The sequence below is a fragment of the Taudactylus pleione genome, unplaced genomic scaffold (assembly GCF_031769625.1).
Source record: "Taudactylus pleione unplaced genomic scaffold, aTauple2 ptg000814l, whole genome shotgun sequence".
Lineage (NCBI taxonomy): Eukaryota > Metazoa > Chordata > Amphibia > Anura > Myobatrachidae > Taudactylus > Taudactylus pleione.
Genome location: NW_028285216.1, coordinates 2446712 through 2471130, shown reverse-complemented (window position 1 = coordinate 2471130; position 24419 = coordinate 2446712). Strand labels below are relative to the sequence as shown.

Here is a 24419-nt window from a genome sequence, read left to right as displayed (position 1 = left end):
TTCAGCTGTGCTAAAATAATTGCACAAATGTTTTCAAGGGTTTTCAAATAATCCATTAGTTTTCTAACGCGCTTAACAAACACAATGTACCATTAGAACACTGGAGTGATGGTTGCTGGAAATGGGCCTCTATACACATATGTAGATATTCCTTTAAAAACCAGACATTTGCAGCTAGTATAGTCATTTACCACAATAACAATGTATAGAGTGTATTTCTAATTAATTTAATGTTACCTTCATTGAAAAAAACAGTGCTTTTCTTTCAAAAATAACAAGATTTCCAAGTGACCCCAAACTTTTGAAAGGTATTGTGTGTGAATATAATATATATAAAATATAGTTTGTGTGTGTTTTTATACTGTATATATGTTTGTGTGTATAGTGTTATGATGTTGAGACTATGACTGCTACTCACAGGCTGCTGAAGGATTGTCTGAAGGATTCTCAGTTCAGTATCCGCTATCAGTACCTGCTTGCTGCACTCCTTTGCTGTTGCGGGAAAGGCCTGAGAGAGGAATTTGACCGTCAATGCTGGTTGGTGAACACATTAACTAAATTGGCTCAGAAGGTCAGAGAGGGAACTCCGTCAGCCAGACCAGTAAGTATCGGTGTTTGATTTTTATATCTGACAAACTACGTACCATATTAAATATACAGTAAAAGAGAAAGACAGACTCTTGATTAGGACGCACTTTATTTGAGTTATTTGCAGAATTAAAATCTAACTTTTATTAAGTCACTTAAACTAGTGGGTAAAAAACAAACATAATAAACAAATATACATTAATTATATATTGAAGTATAATTATTTAACCAATTGTGAATTATATGAAATAATAGCGAATTATGATTGTGATTCAAATCCAGGTAAGTATCACAACGAGCATTTATATTGGAATCTCAGTAAAATATTTTTTTTGTTAATTCCGGTTGCTTGTGCTATAAAGTAATCCCTTATTTCATGTGTGTCAGAAGCATACTCAATTTAAGGTACTCTCTTAGAGGGTTTGATTGCCTATGATTCAAAAACACTTGCCCTCAGTGTAGGTATCTGATAGCTAAAAGGCGCACTGATCTCTGAGCATAATTTAACTGTTTTGCAACTTGTTTCCATTAGTAGCAATTGTAGTATCCAATGGTAAGTAACATTGTTTAAATGTCAATCCCGATAACATATTATTGTAGTTAACACATTAGCTAAAGATTCAGAAAACAATGATTATATATGACAAGCTGTCTGTCCAACAATAATATAGACACCGTATCGTTCTGAATGTGTATCTGCTAGCAAGCAGTAATTAACCCTTAGTTTAGAATTTTACACATGGTACTGCCACTGATAAGCTTGTTTACACAGATTCACTTCTGTATGTTACCGTTCATTATATATATATAACAGGTCTCAAGCAGGTAATAAACATGTCAGACTGCTGCAGCTATCCCATTAGGTGCTGTATTAAGTTTATGCCTCTCACATAATTGGTCTTGAATGCTGCCCTTTTGGCTTCGGTCCCCCAGCATTAACTTTTGAGGTTTCCAACATTTTGCATTCACTGCTTTAGACTTCAAAACTACAGGCACTGATGATTAAAAGGCCCCAATAGTGGAACCAAATGGCTTGATTTGAGCAGGAAGATGGAACCTGGTGCTTGGGGGAGGCCAGAGCAAGAACCTTAAACAGAGAAAACAATGTTGTAAATGGAGTAAATATTGATAGGCATTGGGCCTCATTCAGAGCTACATTTTTCTACCTATGCAGAGTTGGGCGCAAACGTGAGATACAACCAACTCTGTATAGGAAGCAGACGAGCGTCCCTCCCCATGCAAGTAACAGCAGCAGGTGTGCCAGGTATATGACAGGAGATGTAGTATCACTGAGAGTATAAAAGATGGGTAACACGCAAAACACAGTTCTTACACATTACAGTAAGTGGCAGGAAGATGTGGCTAATAAATGTAAATACCCAAGTTGCAAGGGGTTTGTTAAAAGTAATTACACAGGTCACAAATGCATCTATTATTTTTATAAAAAATGTTAAGTCCACCCTAGTAAGCATATCAGCAGCCTTTACCAAACTGGGTAGGAAATCGGCTTTATTTTTTAAAAACTTGTGTTCCATATACTGCAATCCATCTATCAGATTGTAGCCACAGGACTTATATTATATGTTCCTAATTGAGTGTGTCTTAAGATGGGGAGTACACACCTGGCCGACGGGTGGGACGACCTGCTGACTTACATAACAATTGGTAAGTGCATACACACTTACCATACATTCCACCGATGTGTCTGCACTGACATCACAACTGGGTGGGCATTTAAATTTGCCTGCCTAGTGGAGATGTCAGTCACCGGTGGGTCCCTGCAGTAAGTGTACGGGCGGTCGGCGGGCAATATTTCTGCAAAATGCATCGGCTGTGCTGCAGGGCAGATGCGATATTAGGTGAACGACGTCTTTCGCAAACATATTGTCTGTACACACCCGCTTATGCACTACAGATATATCTTCTGTTCAATGGAACTGGCGATATATTTGTCAGTGTGTACCCAGCCAAAGATGCAAGAGCAAAGTGCGGGGATAAAAAGGGACAAGTTGTGTTCCTGTCCAACTCTGCATGAGGTCCATAAAGCGAGAGAAACACAGTGGGAAAGGTTGAGCAACATCATATATCAACTGTCCTCTGAAACGCATCCAAACACCCTCCAGACTTGTGTGAGAGAATAAAAAACAGATAAATAGAAAGCCCTTTTTATTATCCTGAGTATCTTACAGCCAATCATCGTATTTTGTATACAAGTAACTAGTAGCGGTGGTTCACTTCTCGCAGGATATACTGAAGAATGGCTTAGAGGATGTCAAGCAGTTCTTTGCTCTGAATGGATCATGCCGTCTCCCGCTAAGCCCCAGCCTCCTTGTGAAAGGCATTGTGCCACAGGTATGTGTTTCCATTTCTATTTAGATTTTTAAGCACATATATTGATCCTGCAGCTTAACTGGGTTCTGCCAGTGGTCACAGGATTAACAAACTGAGCATTTTCACTGACTTTCAGCAAACTAATGTCCTTTAATTCTCATTAATAGTAAACTGAATAGCTGGAAAAAGAAACCTTATGTATGGTGGATGCTCAGAATAATACATCACAGTTACATTACAGTGTTTTAATTTAAATGCAGCTACTCAAACCCAGAAATATCACTGTTACACCTTTCTACTAGTCGCTATTTTTTTACCTGTATAATTTTTTTTAATCTAACTATATGAATTGTTTTTTGTTAAATGGTTATGTCCACTTATTGTTACAACTACAAGATTGCAGTGATAGCCTGGAGATGGAACGCAATGAAAACTGGTAGTAAAATAAATCAATAACATAGTAGGGTGTGACAACAGGTTCGGTATATTGGGTCGATATTCATCAAATCACTGATGAAATGTCAACATAGCCAGAATGTCGACACTGTTTTTTACTTAAGTCTATTTTTGAAGGTAACCCATACCCCAATGATAATGTCGACTTTTATGGCATCGACATCATAACTATCGACATTATCATTGTCAACATACTGACTGTGAGACCGGAATAATTAAGGCAAGATAATAAAAAAGTGAGAGATAGTAGCAATTCTCTGAATCAGAATGTATACAGTAATGGCAGCTTTTAGTTAAACAGAATTATAGCTAATACAGTCAGGAACCAAGTTTATTCCTCCACTTCTGCTGGAAAGAACTGAGAGCTTGTCTCTCTTTTGGCTTCCAGTGCTGGAGGTTACATTCCAATAACAGTGTAGTTTCCTATGTGGAGAGCCCCCTACAGAATGCTTCTCCTCTAAATACTGCTTCTTCTGTATTTTGATGAAATAACTAGTTGCAAATACACTACCTGCAATAATTGTGTATATGTATTCCCAGGGCTGCTCACACTTCAACTCGAATGCTGTACCTCTAAAGCTTACGTTCCAGAACGTGGACCCACTTGGAGAGAATATCCCCATAATATTTAAGGTATTTTCCCTCCATTAAAATGGATAAATGGTTACAGGTTGAGTCTCCCATATCCAAATATTCCAAAATCCGGATTTTTTTTAGCACGGCTGATGTAGTGATACCTTTTGTTTTCTGATGGTTCAGTGTACACAAGCTTTGTTTAAGGCACAAAATTCTTAAAAATATTGTATAAAATTACCTTTAGGCTGTGTGTATAGGGTGTATATGAAACAAAATAAATATACTATATGAAGTTTAGTGGTCAGATTAAAATCTCAATATATCTCTGTGGAACATATATCCTTATACCTCAATCCAATCTTAGAGGAGTATAAATGTTCCCAGATGATGAGAAAGGAAAACTAATGAATAGCTTAATCACTTGTATATATTACACTATGAAAGTTAGTTTGAACGGTGGTATCGTGCACAATACAAGCTGACCTGTTTGTTGGCTCCCGATTTTTACTCCAAATAAGAACAGAGAGCAGTGTCCGGAATGCCACTCTGATGTTTATTGTCACCGCACAGGGGGATAGTCTCCTAATGGTGTGATGGAGATGATAAAGCACCAGGAATGAAACAGTGCGGGATAACCACTAGTAGTGGAGCCGCCTGATGGGAGACCTTCGACTGGTCTGTGTTTCCTCACAATAGCCGCGGCAGCTGATAATCATTGTGGTCAGCGATCGGAGCTCCGTGTTGAGGAGAGCCAAAAGGAATGACAAGCCGGTTATCAGCTGGTCTGCGGCTGCTGCTGATCGCTGCGGTCAGCGGTCGGAGCTCCGTGTGTAGGAGAGCCAGGAGAAAAGACAACTCGAGTGTCAGCTGGTGTGCGGCTGCTAAATAAGAGCTATATTATTGCTCCATGTTCCGTCTGGAACTCAGCCGCAGAGGATAATAATGAGCTACCATAGTAGATGGTCAAATGATCCTTATGGTGAATGAAGAAATAAGGTGGTCTAACACGTTTCTCAGCCCTCTTGTGTCTGGTCGTTTCCTCAGAGACAATGATCCTTATTTCACATGGAGCCCAAGATATACCTTCAGTCATTAGTAAAGTATATGCAGGTGGAATCTCTGCTGATATCTATTAGTTAACAATCCTAGCGTTTGATTAGCCCAGGTCTCATAGCCAGTGTGTTTCAGTAAATGGAGAACCTGGGACCCACACACTAAATAAATATTACATATAGATATTTATACACAGTGCATAATTAATAGGGACAAATATATATATATATATATATATATGTAATAAACACATTATAAATTAAACTATTAATAAACAAACCTCCTCCCAAATATTTAATAATTAATACTGTAAATATATCTCTGTACTTTACAATTGGCATAAATAAAAAATATGAAATAAATAAAAAATGTATATCTGCTACATTTATATTACATCACATTTCTTTTTGCTGTATATATTTTGTGGTTATTGTAAATCAGATATCGATATGAAATTAGACATTGTTTAGGCGTTTGTATCCCCTTCTTTACATAGATTATTGCCCATATATAGGACTATTGCATGTTTATACCCAGTTCCTATATCTGTTTTTTCCCTGCTTTAATTGAGTTACTGACATCAATTGGGAGTGTATGTCCCTTTAGAATAATCTTTATAGATATTGTCTCATATATATATATCATTAATTTCCATGTACATGTGAGTTCTATAGATTTAATCACATCAGTAATTTGACCATTGTTTCATTTTTATTTTTTATATCTTATACATTTTGTATTTATTATATATTTTTAATTATCATTTATTATTTTTCATATTTTTTATTTATTCAAATTGTAAAGTACAGAGAGATATATTTACATTATTAAATATTTGGGAGGAGGTTTGTTTATTAATAGTCTAATTTATAATGGGTTTATTACATATATATATATATATATATATATATATATATATTTGTCCCTATTAATTATGCACTGTATATAAATATCTATATGTAATATTTATTTAGTGTGTGGGTCCCAGGTTTTCTATTTACTGAAACACACTGGCTATGAGACCTGGGCTAATCTAAGGCTAGGATTGTTAACTAATAGATATCAGCAGAGATTCCACCTGCATATACTTTACTAATGACTGAAGGTATATATTGGACTCCATGTGAAATAAGGATCATTGTCTCTGAGGAAATGGCCAGACACAAGAGGGCTAAGAGACGCGTTAGACCACCTTATTTCTTCATTCACCATAAGGATCATTTGATCATCTACTGTGGTAGCTCATTATTATCCTCTGCGGCTGAGTTCCAGACGGAACATGGAGCAGTAATATAGCTCTTATTTAGCAGCCGCACACCAGCTGACACTCTGCTTGTCTTTTCTCCTGGCTCTCCTATACACGGAGCTCCGACCGCTGACCACAGCGATCAGCAGCAGCCGCAGACCAGCTGATACCCGGCTTGTCATTCCTTTTGGCTCTCCTCTACACGGAGCTCCGATCGCTGACCGCAATGATTATCAGCTGCCGCGGCTATTGTGAGGAAACACAGACCAGTCGGAGGTCTCCCATCAGGCGGCTCCACTACTAGTGGTTATCCCGGACTGTTTCATTCCTGGTGCTTTATCATCTCCATCACACCATTAGGAGACTATCCCCCTGTGCGGTGACAATAAACATCAAAGTGGCATTCCGGACACTGCTCTCTGTTCTTATTTGGAGGAAAAATTGGGAGCCAACAAACAGGTCAACTTGTATTGTGCACAATACCACCATTCAAACTAACATTCATAGTGTAATATATACAAGTGATCAAGCTATTCAATAGTTTTCCTTTCTCATCATCTGGGAACATTTATACTCCTCTAAGATTGGATTGAGGTATAAGGACATATGTTCCACAGATATATATTCAGAGTTATAATCTGACCACTAAACTTCATACAGTATATTTATTTTATATGTATTTTGATGTTTAAATTTATTTTCATAGTATTGTTGATTCCATTGCACTTTCTTCCATTTCTATTATTTTGGTTTATTCCATTAGAGTGGTTAGTCACCACTCAGAGAGCAGCAGATGGATCATTATTTTATTATTGTTGTAATCACAGCGCTCTTCATTGTTGTGAGTGTTTTTTCTGTATATGAAACAAATGAATTTCGTGAATGTACACAAACTTTGTTTGATGCACAAAATTATTAAAAATATTGTATAAAAGTACTTTCAGGCTGTGTGTATAAGGAGTATATGAAACATAAATGTTTCTGTGTTTAGACTTGGTTCCCATCCCCTAGAAATCTCATTATGGCATGCAATTATTCTAAAATACGGAAAAATCTGATATCCAAAATACTTCTGGTCCCAACTATTTTGGATATGGGAGACTCAACCTGTATTTCATTCTATGAAGTAGGTATTTAAAGCCATGTGACACAACATATCCATACTATTGAGTCAACTTTATCAGTTCATTAAATGGCGGTTAAACTTTTAAAAGTAGGTTAAAAATAGCAATAATAACAATTATGCTAAATAGTTGATTGTTGTGTTTTACTTTTGTAATGATAAACCTCAATACCTTGCCTGGAAATTTACACTGAAGCGTTTGCAACTGCATGTGATGTGTGTTCAGATGGCACCAAGGTACATTAGTAGTGTTTTCAGGATGAAGGAATAAGGGAGTTAGTTGTTAATAGGTTTTGAAATACAACTCCTCAACCAGCCTTCTCACACATATAGTTGTTTTAGCCATGCATACATTTATAAAGATCTGTGATACTATAAGGGGTAGGAACGCTTGGCAATACTGCTGTGGAACTACACATCCCAGCATTACTTGTCACATATTTAGCATGCCTTAATGTGCCACCGGGTGCCTATGCCTGGTATACTACATCATCCTTAATGTTTTTTAACGTTCTTTGTGATTCTAACCATTGTACATTGTGTTCCGGCTTTGGTGTATTCTGTTAGATGCACTTAACCGCTGTGAAATATGTTCATATTTTTTTAAAATTGAGTTCCATCTCTCAGCCCTCACACCAATACAATTAGATTGATAGAAAGTGATCATTTAGGTTAAATTATGTAAGAATGGTAAAGGTGCAGCTGTTTGTACTTCTACAGTTTCATTTTAGAATGTTTGGAATGCAAATAAAATATGTTTGTTTCCTTATTGTGGTCAAGGTTACATGCAAAGTTGTTTTGTAACATTTCCTTATTATGTGATGAAGAATGTTGTCTGCTGTAAATAGAAAGTCCAATGACACTAATAGAATTGTTAGATGCATAGTTGGAATGGCTGTTGATCACGTGTTCATTACCATAAGGCTGCCTGTATTCCCACCGAGACCACCAGCACCACTCTAAACATTTTGTTCAGTTAAAGCTTATTTTAAAATGTGAATGAAAGAAAAAAACAGGGCTGCGTACATCTAACAAATCTAAAAATCAATAATTAGAAACTGTATAGAGATAATAAAATACATAATAAAATAAAATATTTGCTGCAGATATGCTAAAATCAATACATTGAATAATATAAATACATACAAAATATATGCAATAACAAAAGTAAAGCAACTTGAAAATAAAAACGCATAATGCAACATTATCGGCAGGTGTCCTAGGAGCCCCTTACATTATACTGAAAGTTGTTCAACAAGCATTCCAGTCTCTGGCTGTCAGAGCAGCTGTATATCCACAATCTATTTAGGAGCAAGATTGCAGAAACCAGAACGAGATGGCAGCTATGAGCTACTGAGTCTCTCAACTGCTCAACGTTGTCTGCAAAACGTTTGCGTCCACCTTTACTGCTTGCCAAACGCTGCACATTTCACAGCTATGGAGCCATTGGACACTGGATGTGAAAGCTGCATTATATTTGCAGCAACAAAAAGCTCCACTAGTCACACTGCACTAGCTCCCAATACGTTTCTTGCACGATAGCTCGGGTTGGGTATGGGAGACACCGGGGTTTCTACAGCCGGCATCCCATGCAGAGGTATAATAACTGCAACCCGGTAGCTCTATACCCTTGTGGTTTATTCTTCAGCTACAGTGAAAAATAATATATTTTTCTTCCTGTGTTTGGGACAGCTTTGGGACTGTTTATTACAAGTAGTGGCTAAAGCATATTTTCTCAGCCGTGTATTTACATGAATCAGCTGCAGGTTGAACACGTGTAAATGGCATTGGCAATGCAAATGGTCAAAGGCTTCTTTGTGCATTGCATCATAGCTGCTCTTTACATTCACATGCAAGGAAACCGCAGTCACACAGTTCTCATGTGGTAGTAGCCATACAAATGAATCATCCCATTGGCTATTTGTATATCCTGACTAGTTAGCAGTGATCAGCTTATGTTTCTATTCAGTGTATGTCTAGGGAACATAAGGCGGCCATAATTGCTCCTGTTTAAAGCATATATAGAACTATATGCAGCGTTGTACTTATCTGGTCAAGGGGACCGCCCCATTCATGTGTGTGATATCCATCATTATGATCAGTGCACATTTGCAGCAGCCCTATCCCTGATGCAAAAGCTCCATCTAAAACAGGTGTATTTATGGTTCTGCCCATCTCTGCATATCCTGCTGTTCCATCAGAACCCCCTGCCTGAGCTTTGTCTGTGTGGGAACACCTGGTTGCAGCCTAGTGACGCCTCTTCAATCACAGCTGCATCGCTAAGACTTGTATACGTTTGGTTCCGGAGCATGTGTAGATACGCTCCTCAAACGTGGTAACGTTCAGCTCCGTATCAGCCCCTTCTGCTGTGATGTTTTACAGTGTAGATGCAGTATATTGGGGTTTCTATTTATTTGTGATATTGTGCATTGCCCTGAAAATGTGAAATAATTTTAATAAAATGCTATCCTTTCTTTGCCAGTGTGGAGATGACCTCCGACAGGACATGCTGACCTTGCAGATGATCAGAATCATGAATAAAATCTGGATTCAAGAGGGTCTAGATATGCGCATGGTGATTTTCCGCTGCTTCTCCACAGGCCGGGGGCGAGGTACCTACAATGCACCACATTCTCTAATAATCTAAGAGGCATGGTACATGGATGCATTTTATTTCTCCAGGAGTTGTTTCTATCTCTGTCATTACAAGTGTAGTCTGACAATATACCCATTGTCATTTTGACAAAGAATTAAAAGAATTTTCAGTCAAAATAACAAGTTATCTCTAAGACACAAGTGGTATCGGAATTATATTTTTTAAGTTGAGCCATAACAAGGGAGCATTTAACCTGATCATTAAGTCTTGTATGTTACAAGCAAGCATATGGAATCCCCTCACACCATTGCTATTCACAGCCATAATTAGACACTAGTAATCCCCTGGAAAATAAAGTACAAGTCCAGAGCACTTTTCAGCATACCCAAGGGAGAGGCGGACTAAACAGATAAAGCTATCCTTATGCTGGGCATACACAGCCAGATAAAATGTCTGTCAGACCGACAGACATTTTATCTGGCCGGTTGCCAGCCGCAGAGTCGCCGGCATACACTGTGAGAGAAATCTCACAGTGTATAGCTCGACATCCGCGCTCTGCCCCCGGGGGAGGAGACATTTCCCTGTTCCTTCCGTAGGAAGGAACACAGGAAATGTCTGTCTGTCGGCCGCGCTGGGCATACACTGCCCAATGTGGCCGACAGTTACCGGGTAAATATCGCATCGGACGGGCATGCTGGACTATCCTGCATGCCCGACCAAGCAATATTTAACCCTCGGTCGCCCGCACACGCACTACAATTATCGGGGCGATCCGCCGATATCAGGCGGATCGCCTCGATAATTGTAGCGTGTATGGCCAGCATTAGTAAGAACTCTCCTGCTGAAAGAACATATCTAACATTTGTGATACATCCAAGAGAAGAAATCACAATGAAAATAAATAAACAGAAACAATTGTCAGTTAAAGCCGGCTCCCAGAAAGAACTAAGGGCCTGATTCAGCTTTGGAAATAGAGTGAAATATCTCACTCAACTGATCATCTTAGTGAAACCAGGCTGCACTGCAGGTGGGGCAGATTTAAAATGTGCAGGGAGATTTAGATGTGGGAGGGAGGTGTCCAAACTGACATGTAAATAGTAAAGTAATAATAAAACTGTGCAATATTTGTAGGCTACATTCAAAAGCAGCCAGTATTTACCCCACATGCAATTTTTTTTTTTATATATTTACACCCCTTGCTTTGCAATATGGTTTGTCCAGGTTCACAGTTAAGTGCTAATTCTCACTCTATTCCCAAAGATGAATCAGGCCCTAAGTTTTGTGGACATCAGGCTAGGAAAGGTAGACATTAATGATGTTGACATGGTTAAAATATTGACATAATCTCGCCACATACAAAATGTCATCATTTACTGAATATTGGCATTGGAAATGTCGACACTGTCAAAATCACATAATTTCCATGCGGGTTAGGGTTAAGAACAGAAGGACAAGAAAAACAGTGTGTCGACATTAGGAATGTCTAACAAATTTACAAAACCCCCTGAGGAGGCCTTTTAGACAAACAGCATCACCATCTCGAAAATGTAGCAATACAGCCAGGAAAATGTGAGCAGCTGCAACTGGATGAGGTGACTGTGTTAGCAAGCAATGTGCCCATTCCACAGCAAAGTGAGAAAACATAGTGTCTTTTCCATATGCCTGTACAAGCCAGTCCTCCAGGCAGATCCCTCAGTCCGCTCTAGCAGACCAACAAGACGAACATTATTTTTCCAAAGCCGTGCCACCAGGTCCAACATCTTTTGATGTCGGACCTAGACATCTGAGAGACCAGATTTGAACTTGCATAGGGGCTATGAAATCCTCAAGTGTAGATTGGATGTTCAGCCTCACCCATTCTCTCCCTCATTTTCTGTAGGTGATGGCATATAAGAGAGAGGTCCACATTATCTGCACCTTGCCAAACTTGTCCGTGACCCTCTACTCCTACAACACTTGTTGCAGAGTTGGGACACCAACATCCACAAGAGGGGCAGCTACAGGTGCACGCTCATCCTGAATGGCAGGCACCTCGGGGGGAGTTGCAGCAGGTTGCCCAGCTTACTTTCTTAGTTTGGAGGCTGCAACTGCAGCATGACCTGGTTTGCCCATTCTGACCAACATGGGTTCACCAACGGAGGTAGCAACACCACGGACACAGACAGGGCAGCACACAATAAACAGCAGCTGGACTCGGGAATACTGAGGATATCATGTAGAAACATCTGCAGGATATTGTAGCAGAAGAATTAGCACAGACGTAGCTGTGGTGAGGATATACACCCTTCAGCAGCCACAGGTTAGGCCCGCGATCAGCAGTCCCAGGACAGCACCAGATCAGCCTCATTAAATTCACACTGCAGGGCACAGACCTTTAAAATGACAAGACCTGAAGGCCAACTGCTGGAATCCCAGCCATTGGTCAGCGGCTGAGGAGAGCCAATAGTAAACAAGAAGTACAGTAGCCTGTGCTTCCAAGATGGTGTCTCTAGCAGGAGTGCACACAACACAGGGGATGTCCACACAAGCCAGGGTCCAGACAGGCAGGTCAGAGGAAAGGCAGAAGCTGATCAGCAGCCAGGAAGTGGCGGCGGCTCTGAGAGAAGGAGCCGCCATATTGATCAGTCTTCAGGCAGTAGAGCCAATCAGTGCAATATCATTAGCCAGAGAAAAATGGGCAGCCACTGGGAGCCACAAATAATGGAATGCTAAAAAAGATAGAGGCAGGTTAGTAAGTGATTCCATTCCGTGTGTTGAAATCTGGGAATATTTCCGTAAAACATAATAAGTTGGCAGATATTTAGCAGGAGCGCTCCCTCTGTCTACACAACCTACTCATGCTAAGCCCAGAGACACGCCAATTTCTGCTGCTTTAGTGTTCATATCCAAATCTTGTGCTTCAATGCTTAGTGTATCTATTGTATGGAGAAATGGGCAACTACCCCTGGTCATGGCTGCATCAAAACATCAGTAAAATGAAAAATAAATACAATTAATAAAACTAAGTGTCTGCTCTGCTGCTGTATGAACAGTGTCATCTATAGTCAATGCCTCCCCTGCATATTACACTGCACACCTGAAGTGAGGTGCAGTTTTTAAACATTACTATAATTTTATATGTTATTTATATGAGTAAATCCCAGGGCTGGCTCCAGGAAGATCCGCGCCCTGTGCAGACAGGGAATCCGACGCCCCTTTACCCTGCGAGCGTCCGAAAAGGGGACATGGCCTAATTACCACAGGTACACTCCCCTAAATGACGCTACTTGGGGGCGTGCCCGTATGGCACGCCTCCCATTTAACATCAGGTTGGGGCGAGCCAAGCACTCCGTCAGTAGCTGTGCTGCCCGCAGTCCTCTCTCTGCACCGAATGGGTGCCGCACACATGCGCACGGCATCCATTCCTCTTCTTCGGGACCCAATTTCCCGACCAGCGGCGGGACACTTCGGCCCGCGGGTGAAACAACTGCGGGGCAGTGCCCGAAAAATGGGACTGTCCTGCTGAAATTGGTAGGGGTGCGCCCTCTATGGGGTGGCGCCCCTGTTCGACCGCACTGGTTGAACGTGCCTCAAGCCGGCCCTGGTAATTCCATTTGCTGTCGACTAAAATTACTGTGATTTTAGTTGAACAATAGATCGACAATATGATGCATTTAATTAAATATAATGACTTTCAGAAACAGCAGTGTGGAGCATTTGTTTCTAATTGTCCTAGTCATATAATACCTTTTTGTTTTCTGAAGTCTCATAAATTATTCATATTAATATAAAATGCTGTCCTCATAAAATATGTCCAATTCACTTGTGTAGATCCATGTCAGTAGTTTGATTTTCATTTTTGCAGGTATGGTTGAGATGATCCCATCTGCAGAAACCCTGAGGAAAATCCAGGTGGAGCATGGAGTGACTGGTTCATTTAAAGACCGACCACTAGCTGATTGGCTACAGAAGCACAATCCCACAGAGGATGAGTATGACAAGGTGATGTGATATGTTCTGTTCTGGTAGCAGCCTATGATTAAGGATTTGGTATGGGATCCCGAAGTTCATAATGCCGACAGTCAGAATACTGGCAGTTAGAATACTCACAGCAGCATCAATATTCTGATGGATTTTGGTAACTCCAATCCTAACCCTGACCGTCCCATCCCGCAGCCTAACCCTCCCCCTAGTGCCTAACCTTAATACTCACCATTGGAATCTGACAGGATTGTGACCGTCAGGATGCCACTGTCAGTATTGTGACCATCAACATTCTGACCGTCGGGATCCTGACTACTTCCCATAATTAGAACATAATGCTTCCCTAGTTGATTCTGACATCTCGGGAGTACTATTAATTGGAATGTAGTTTTGTGTTATAGCAGGTTGAAAGTTAACTTAAATCTTAACTTAATTCAGATGTGCTTTATAGCGGTGGTTTGTGTAGCGTTCCTGTTAGCATATTCACATGTAACAACCTTTACATGTAATTTTAAATCCGATGTCATACTTTAGTGTTTGACCCATTTTATAGCTAACGTAAGAAGACCTGTTGAGCACACCTGCTTACTATAGCTATTGTCCTGTAGGTTGAATTATATCAAGATGTATGTAATGTGTTAACCCTTTGATTGTCATACACCTGCATGCTACGTCCTACGAGTTTATCCTCAAGGTTCTAATGATCAGTCATTAAACCACTATTGTGAGGTTCGGTGATGAACCCAGCACACATACAGGAAGGAATTGTGTGTGCTTTCAGAGAGGTATCTGCACCAGGGATACTTCCAATGTTGTCCTCAATGTTATAGAGCCCCCCCAATCTTCTAACAAAGAAGCTATAAAGCAGTGATATGTCCAGTTACCAATACTTTAAGGGTCATAGGGAACACTTATTATTTATATGGGGGCCACATAACTTTGCAGAGCTGTATGAAGACATACTGGACAAACAGGCACAGTGCTAAAGAGGCAAGATTCAGGACATTCAATAAGTATTGTTTTACCAGTAGAAAATAATTTAGCCTAATAAATGTGCAGAAGACCTAAAAGGTTAGATCTATTACAAATGAGTGTCGTACAGAAAATGCAAGAGGCCGAAGTGTGAACAAAGTGGTAATGATTCTGTTTTGAAACCACTACATGAAGGTTATAGTGGGATTATTTTGGTACCCCACAGTATTTCTAATGATCTTAGATCATGTGTACAAGCCTATGTTATAGCATCTTAAGAAGTTCTGTTTAATATAAATGTATGTCATTTATTGGAAATTTATTGGTGATGCAAAGTTTAACAAAAGCCCATAAACACACAGAAAAAAATTGTGTATTATTTTACACTTTATTATAGCCTGCAAACATAAGTATTTTTAAAAAGCTTGGCCTATCTAATATTGCTATAAATATTATGGGGCACAATTACAGTAGCTGTGTTTCTACTCGTGCCTCCAGCTAGAGAGACCAATCCTGTAAACCCCCCAGAAGCTGTACTGGCAGCACATTGCAATTAACGAAGTTAGCCTCTATGTCGCAGATTTTATTTTTTTACTTTATGCCTATATTCTTCCTATCAATGCAAAAGATGTTTTCGCATCTATTGCAACAAAATAAAGCCCTATCTTACAGGGAAAAAAGCTTGCTTAGCTCAAATACAAAATCAAATTATTCCTGGTGAAACTGATGCATTGCACAAATTTGAAAAGGGTGTGATTACACCATGAGGTTCACAATCAGCCCACATCACTGACAGGATTATTTAGTGTCCTTCTAAAATAACAGATAAGAGTCTAAAGCCCCAAAATCTGCAAGAGAAACTCTTACATTATCACATAAATATAGTTTATCTACTTGTTATATTCCTTCACACTCCATATATCATTAATCAAATAAACAGGTGTAAATCCTACTCCAAATAGAACCTGTACAGATAGATGTTGGTAACCATGGCAATCTTTGTATTTCACAGGCAGTGGAGAATTTCATCTACTCATGTGCAGGATGTTGTGTAGCCACCTACGTGCTTGGGATCTGTGATCGACACAACGACAACATCATGCTGAAGACCAGTGGCCATATGTTTCACATAGACTTTGGCCGCTTCCTGGGACATGCACAGATGTTTGGGAACATAAAACGGTGAGTGCAAGATCATGTATGACAAAAAAGAGGAGCACCACAGCACTGCAATCCAGTGAAAACTACAGACTGTGATTATATCACTTTGAACAAGACTATTTATTGAACAAGCACATGATACGAAAAACAACATATAAGAACAAATAAATCAGTAACATGAGGCCAACACTCTAGTATAAAGAAAAAATAAATCTAAATAAATAAGAAAGCAGTGTAATAGTACCACACCGGCAGAAATGTATTGTAAGCTGTATTATGAGAAGCATGAGCCAGTGTCCCAAGTTATGTATGAGGAATTCTTAACGATGGTTCATTAGCAAGAGTCCCTGACCGCAATGTATAGATCCCTTGTCCTGGCAAACTGTATGATGCTGAGGTATGAAGGTGTGTTACCAGCTAGATGCCCTGAGAAAAGGGGTAGGCTCTCACATGGACAAACTGACTGCCCAATGGATAAAGATCTCATTCCTGCACATATAAATCTTGCTAGAGTTCGCACAGTCCTGTATCATACAATCCAATACTATGGTAGTTCCGTGGACGGTGTGAGAATACTTCCATGCTATCAATAAGCTGAGCAGACATTCAATAGTGTTGGCCAAATGTCTAATAAAAACCCCAGTACCAGCAAATATGTGTGTCTTTGACATCACATCCGTTAAACACAAAGATCTGCAAGACATAAAAATGGTGCTTATTCAATCCAGTACTTAAATGGTTAACAAAAAGTATAGAAAGTGTCATATGTGAATAATAATTATTTTCTACTTCAGGGTCCATAGGATACCTTGGGGTATAGGTGATGACGTCAGGCATCGGGCACCATAGAGTTAAGTTTTCAGCCTCCCAGGATGCACTAAGGTCCCCCTCCTATACCCCGCCCCCGAGCCAAGGCATCTGTTTCGTTGGTGCCCGGCCGGAGTCGGATGCACCTGTTTAGAGGGAGGCTAAGGATAGCCCCTGAAGTTTTCTACTAGGCAGCTGTGGCTGCACATCTGGAGGTACAGCATGGACAGTCATTCTTGACGTCCATGCTGTCTTCCCTACACCCCCGCCGGTACTGATCCGGGGATGCTGGTAGGCATCTAGGGTCACAGCTAGCGGTGACCCCAGATGTTTGGGACCATGGCCGGATTCAAGGGGGACAGCAGGTAAGCAAGCGGGGTCCCGCGGTGGGTCCCCGCTGGAACATGGTCCAGAGTCCCCAGGCAGGGGGCTCCCTGAGGACTGGCTGCAGCGTGGAGCCAGGTTTCGGACCTGCGCTTCCACTACCCGCCTGGGACAGCGGACCGCAGCTTAGCGGTAGCGCTGCCGCGTCCCAGGGGTTAATTCCATGCCAGGGGAGCGTGCCTTCGCTGTACACAGCCGGCGCCTCCCCCGCTGCACACAGCCCTCTCTGCACCTGCCGATTGGCCCTGTGGCAGCGCTCCTCCCCCAAGCCGGCCTCCTCTCTGCTCCTCGGTGGCCATCTTTATGGAACATGGGGAACGCTGTTGGAAGCTGCTGATTGGTGGCATCGTGGTCTGGGTCCCTCTCCTCCGTTGGAACAGGTCTGTGTATGCAGCGCTGAGTCCTACCAGGCCCTGTGTCTGCGTAGTTGAGGATCAGCGCTGATAGTGCAGGTATTGATTTCTTTGCATTGTATGTGACTGCTGCTAGCATCTGCTGCCTGTACTTTCACTTTCTACTGTCAGCCTTTTCACTGTCCCTGATCTTCTTCTGCTAAAGCCCTTGTGGTGCGGTGATTGCAGGGCGGTTCTCTCACTATACTAACGCGTATCAGTGAGAGGGGTCACATACTTGCCATCATGTCTGAAAGTGATTTTCCTCTCCAGCTTCTGTGTACTACATGTAAGGTACCTATAGTTGAGGGGGAGGGTAGTGCGGAGGGGCTATGTCGGCCGTGTTTTTTATTGACGCGGCCAATTACTGTCACGGCTCCGGTACAGGAACCGCCCTGGGCTTGTTTCGCTAAAGCGCTTACAACCCTAGTGGGCCAGTTAGCTCCGCAACCTGCGTTGCCTCAAATGGGATTGTCCCAGCAGTCAGTGGTGTCGTCACCCATGCAGGGGTCCCCGAGACAACTGATGGTACCCCACAGTCTCCCTATTTCCCCTCAGGTCTCTCAGGAGCCCGCGTGGGTTAATTCTCTGACAAGTTCTGTGCAGCATTTGTCAGAAGTGTTACAAGGGAAGTCCGTGTTACGGCCTCACAAGCGGCCGGTGGCGTCTCTGTCTACTCCTTATGAGGATGACGAGGGGACGACCGATGATGGGGAGATTCTGGATCTGTCGGACCAAGAACCTCTCCGTACTAAAGAGTCGGACGCTAAGTGTAAGGTTTATATACCTGGCCTTATTCGTGCAGTCCGCACAGCTTTAGTTATTGAGGATGATGAACCTCCGGTCTCAAAATCCAAATATGCCTTTTTCAAAGATGTTACGGGTGACGCCACAGTGTTTCCTCTTTCGGGTCAATTGGTGGACCACTTAGAGAAAGCGTGGAAACATCCTGGCAGACGGTATCAGCCTCAAAAACGTTTAGCAGTGGCTTATCCGTTTGCGGACAATTATTTTGCTAAGTGGGAATCCCCGCCACAGATGGATTCTCATGTGACACGCCTGGTCCGAAGTGCCACGTTGCCCATGCCCTCCATGTCCTCCTTAAAGGATGCCACGGACCGCAAGGTGGAAATCTGCCTGAAGTCCGCTTATTCCCTCGCGGGCGGGGGGGGGGGGGGGGGGGGGGGGGCAGCCAGGCCGGCTATGGCCATTTGTTGGGTAGCCAGAGCTATGGAGCGCTGGGCTGATAGTTTGGAGGCGTCTCTCGATTCCGACTGTTCGGCTGAACAGACCGAGTTGATAGGCAATCTCCGGGATTCGGCCACTTACATTAACGAAGCGGCTTTAGATATCAGTACCCTGACTTCCCGGGTTTCTTTGGCAGCTGTGGCGGCTCGTCGCACCTTATGGTTGCGATCTTGGAAGGCGGACGCTGATTCCAAAAAGGGTTTGGAAGCTTTGCCTTTTAATGGAGCAGTCCTATTTGTTCCGGATCTGGACAAAATTGTAGCCACGCTGGCGGCAGCCAAATCGGCATGTCTCCCATCTGCTGCAGTTCCTTCCAGTTCAGGTACGTCGTCCTTTCATCTAAGTCCGATGACAAACCTGCGGCCTGACGGTCCGGGCCTCCCTTTGGGGGATCCCAGAGTGGGAGGCCGCCTGCTGCAGTTCGCCCAGTGTTGGTCGGTTACCACGCAGACACTTGGGTTCTCGAGGTGGTTTCTCACGGGTATGCCCTCTCCTTCCGGCACAGGCCCCCATCCCGATTCTTCACCACGGGTCTTCCATCAGACCGGAAAAAAAGCCATGGAACTGCGGAAGGTTTTGCACACTATGCTCCAGGCTGGAGTTATAGTGCCTGTTCCATTCTCCCAGAGGGGCCAGGGTTTCTATTCCAATCTGTTTTTGGTGCAGAAACCCAATGGGTCGTACCGTCCGATCCTCAACCTCAAAGCACTCAAAAAGTCCTTGCGGGTGCCGAGGTTTCGGATGGAGACCCTACGGTCCATCATCCTGGCGCTGGAACCTGGGGATTACATGGTGTCGTTGGACATACAGGACGCTTACATGCCTGTCCCTATTCTTTTACGCCATCAACAGTTCCTCAGGTTTGCAATCCGCAACGATCATTTCCAGTTCCGGGCGTTAACTTTTGGGCTGGCGACAGCACCACGTGTGTTCACCAAGGTTATGGCGGTCATGGCGGCTTCCCTGCACCTGCAGGGAGTCCGCATGTTGCCGTATCTGGACGAGCTTCTGTTGGTAGCAGGATCTCCAGAGCTCCTTCTACGCCACTTGGACCTGACGATTGCGGTACTCCAACGGCACGGCTGGTTAATAAACTGGCAGAAGTCCACCCTGATCCCGTCTCAGAGGATTCTGCACCTCGGAGCCTTATTGGACTCCGGACAGCAAAGGATCTTTGTGACAAGGGAAAAGATCTCTGCCTTACAGTTGAGGGTGCGCAGTTGTCTGCAGAGTCGCCGGGTGTCTCTGCATTCGGCGATGAGGTTACTGGGCTCCATTGTGTCCATATTCGACATGGTGGAATATGCCCAGTTTCACTCCAGACCTCTGCAGCAATTGATCCTGTCCAAATGGAATGGAATGCCTCAGAGTCTCAAGTCCCAGACGATGGTGCTCACTCTGGAGGTTCGCCTGTCCCTTGCCTGGTGGTTGCAGACGACCCATCTCAACAAGGGTCGTCCGTTTTGGGTGGCGAACTGGGTCCTATTGACGATGGACGCCAGTCTTCGGGGCTGGGGAGCGGTCTCGGGTCCACACTTGTTCCAGGGCAGATGGACTCAGGCAGAAAAGGAGCTTCCGATAAACATCTTGGAACTCTGCGTCGTTTTCAATGCTCTCCAGCACGCCCACCGGGTTCTCCACGGTCATCCCGTGCAGGTCCAGTCGGACAACGCCACCACCATGGCCTACATAAATCGGCAAGGAGGAACCCGAAGTCTGGCTGCACTCGTAGTGGTGTCCCGCATCCTGATTTGGGCGGAGCGCAATCTCCCGGCCATATCAGCAGTATTCATCCCGGGAGTCCTCAACTGGGAGGCCGACTTTCTCAGTCGCCAGGACGTTCATCCGGGGGAATGGTCTCTGCACCAGGACGTCTTTCAACTTCTGGTGGACAGGTGGGGTCTTCCAGAGATCGACCTTATGGCGTCACGGCACAACAACAAGTTGCCGGTGTACGGGTCTCGCACAAGAGACGAAAAGGCGTCTCTGGTGGATGCTCTGTCCGTCCAGTGGACGTTCCGGTTTGCTTATGTCTTTCCTCCGTTTTCCCTTCTTCCACGGGTAATCCGGAAATTCAAACAGGAAGGAGTGACGCTTCTGTTGATAGCTCCCGCGTGGCCCAGACGGCACTGGTTCTCAGACCTCCAGGGTCTGTCCGTGGACATCCCTCTGCGGTTGCCGCTACGACCGGACCTACTGTCACGGGTTCCTTGTCTTCACCTGGACCTGACTCGGCTGTCTTTGACGGCGTAGCTGTTGAGACGGCCATGTTAAGGTCCAGAGGGTTTTCCAGCTCTGAAGTACGCACTATGCTGAGAGCTCTTAAACTGTCTTCTGCAAGAATATACCATCGTGTGTGGCATACGTTCTTCCATTGCACCTCGGGAGTTCCGTCTGTCTAGAGTGCTAGCCTTCCTACAGGCGGGACTAGACCATGGGCTTCGCCTTGCTTCTTTGAAGGTGCAGGTGTCTGCCCTGTCTGTCTGGTTCCATCGTAGGATTGCTACAATCCCTGATGTGCGCACCTTTATGCAAGGTGTTCTTAGAATTCAGCCGCCATTTGTTCCACAGGTGGCGCCTTGGGATTTAGCTGTGGCTCTTCAGGGACCGCCGTTTGAACCACTGGGCTCAGTGGATCTTAAATGGCTGACAGCTAAAACAATTTTCCTTCTGGCCATCACTTCAGCCAGACGTGTTTCTGATTTAGGGGCTCTCTCTTGTAGACCCCCTTTTCTTGATTTTTCATGGGAACAGGGCGGTGCTGCTCACTCATCCTGATCTTCTTCCCAAAGTTGTTTCCCGTTTTCATATCAACGAGGAAATAGTTGTGCCGGCTTTTAACTCACCTGACCTGTTGGTGGGTGAGGCCACTTTGGACGTTGTGCGGGCCTTAAGGATTTATGTTGACCACACTTCTTCGTTTAGGAAGTCGGACTCCTTGTTTGTCCTCTATGGCTTCCGTAAAAAGGGTTGGCCTGCTTCAAAGCAAACTTTGGCAGCTTGGATCCGTATGGCCATTTCAGAAGCTTATCTTCATGAAGGCCTGCCGGTTCCATCCTCTGTGAGGGCTCATTCCACTAGGTCTGTGGGTCCTTCGTGGGCAGCTCGACGTGGTGCCTCTGCAGTCCAGATCTGCAAGGCTGCCACGTGGTCCTCGGTCCATACATTTGTGAGGTATTACGCGTTTGACACCTTTGCCTCTCAGGATGCTTCCTTCGAGCGGCGGATTCTCCTTTCAGCACAGGTGCGTCCCCACCCTTGAAGGATACTGCTTTGGGACATCCCCAAGGTATCCTGTGGATACCCTATGGACCCTGAAGTAGAAAATATGAGATATGGTAAGAACTTACCCTTGTTATCTCTATTTCTACGAAGTCCATAGGGTTCCACAGGACTCCTGCCCTGTCGCACCTGTGCTGCAGATGGGCTTTACTCTGGTCACCGGTTTTTCCGTCTCCCTCTGGTGAGAATGTGATTCTTGTGTGTGTCCAGATCTTTTTTCTCTCTCTTCCTTCTCCTCCTCCGGCCTATGGCTTGGTACATAACTGAGAAGCCTTGGCTCGAGGGTGGGGTATAGGAGGGGGACCCTAGTGCATCCTGGGAGGCTGAAAACTTAACTCTATGGTGCCCGATGCCTGACGTCATCACCTATACCCCAAGGAATCCTGTGGAACCCTATGGACTTCGTAGAAATAGAGATAACAAGGGTAAGTTCTTGCCATATCTCATATTTTTGTTGTTCTAGGACTAGTCCTGTGCATGAAATTAAATTCTCAATGTAGACGTCATGTGACAAGGAATGTACCTGAACAAAACATACTGTACATGAGAAAAATACTTCTGCGCACACGAGTCTTCTCTGTTTGATAAACAAATCAAAACACTTTATTTTGTCACTGCAGGGACCGTGCCCCTTTTGTCTTCACATCAGACATGGCATATGTTATTAATGGAGGAGACAAGACTTCCAGCCGTTTCCATGACTTTGTAGACTTGTGCTGCCAGGCTTACAACCTCATCCGCAAGCATACTCACCTTTTTCTCAACCTGCTGGGATTGGTAAGCTTAATTTCTCAGCGCCTGAGTCACATCTATGGGGAGGAATTACCTGCCGCAGTATAAAGAAAGGGAAATTGCAAACCCTACAATAAGCAAATATAGAAAAAGAACTGCGCTGGTAATCCACAACAAGTATAAACGAATGGAAAGAATTAAATGTAAAAATCTCTAATATATTGGTAACAATCAAATTCATTCGTATTAGAATAGATACACATAATATTCATTCATAACAATGTTGTTAAATTTTGTCACACTAATTAGTAGCAGAAAGCAGACTTCATATATCAGAATTCAGCATAGAGAATATCATAAACAGATTGTCAGCTTATAAATGCATCATAAGTCTTGTAAAAAGTCTCTTACAGGGGTATTCAATATTTACACATCGTTTTTGCGTTAATATCGCAATGATGACGTCATTATCGCAGGTTTTACTTTTACACCCTATTCAATTTCAAAGACTTATCGCAGTTTTGACAAGTCTTTGATAAAAAACGGTGATAAGTTTTCACCATTGAATAGGTGTCGAAAAAAAGTGCAGAATTGGGGTTTAGGGTGCAGGCTTAAAAAAAATAGCCTGCACCCATGAGAATGACATTTAAAAAAGAACTGTGTCAAAAAAAGTAAAAAAAAATAAAATAGGGACACCCCAAAAAATAAACTTAAAAATTGGGGTGCAAAAAAAAAATGGGGAAAAATTGTTAAACAATAGGGAAATAGGTTCAGGGCTATTCTGCATGTATGCGGAAGGTGTTTTGAAGAATAGAATTATAGCGGCAGGTGCACAAATGCAGAATTTTTAAAAACTGACTTTAGGGACATCAAAATATGCTAGTACCCATTTTCATGTACCCCAAATTTGATGGGACCACTTAAAAAAACTAAAAAAATAACCTAAGTGCTCTTCTGCATCACTTCTTCAATGTCGGGAAAAAGACACCTGCTGCGGCTATTTAAATCCCCGACTTTCAATTAAAGGCTAAAATGGGGGTACCCATAGTGTTCCCCCATGTTTTTACAACTTTAGGGGGGTCTTACAATTATTTTAAGGAAAAATTCGTAACTTTATGCAAATCCAACTTTGGAGTTTCCCGTTTTCGTTAATTTTATATTGAATACGGGGATAAGCGGGATCGCGCACCAGACTTAACGCAGAAAAAAACTCTGATATGAAACGGTAACTTCGACAGTTAACGTTTAATATTGAATACCCCTCTTTGACATTTAAAATTTGTGTTGCAGCATAAATTGCAAGTTTGGAGGCAGAGTAGGAAGAATTGTCTGATGGTAAATTAAAGTCTTTCCCTTATATCATAAGAGTGACCAAATCTCCCATTCAGTCAGTGGTTGAAAGTATTCAATTATCTGCTCCTTGGTAAGCTGCCCATAGTAATACTGACGGAACTGACTGCATAGAGTATTACACTTTTTTTGGTTTATCAAGTTTATTTTTTGTTAATT

At 42.9% G+C, this 24419-nt stretch overlaps 1 protein-coding gene across 3 annotated transcripts in view; it reads left to right on the top strand.

The window, feature by feature from the left end:
- Positions 1–24419, top strand: part of PIK3C2B (phosphatidylinositol-4-phosphate 3-kinase catalytic subunit type 2 beta) — a 202458-nt gene that overhangs the window by 139211 nt on the left and 38828 nt on the right. For all 3 annotated transcript variants that reach the window (XM_088458178.1, XM_088458180.1, XM_088458177.1), the window contains exons 19-25: positions 421–601; positions 2833–2940; positions 3916–4008; positions 9856–9985; positions 13814–13950; positions 15917–16086; positions 22799–22955. In XM_088458178.1, the coding sequence (XP_088314304.1) occupies positions 421–601; positions 2833–2940; positions 3916–4008; positions 9856–9985; positions 13814–13950; positions 15917–16086; positions 22799–22955 (976 nt within the window). The remainder of the gene's footprint in view (positions 1–420; positions 602–2832; positions 2941–3915; positions 4009–9855; positions 9986–13813; positions 13951–15916; positions 16087–22798; positions 22956–24419) is intronic.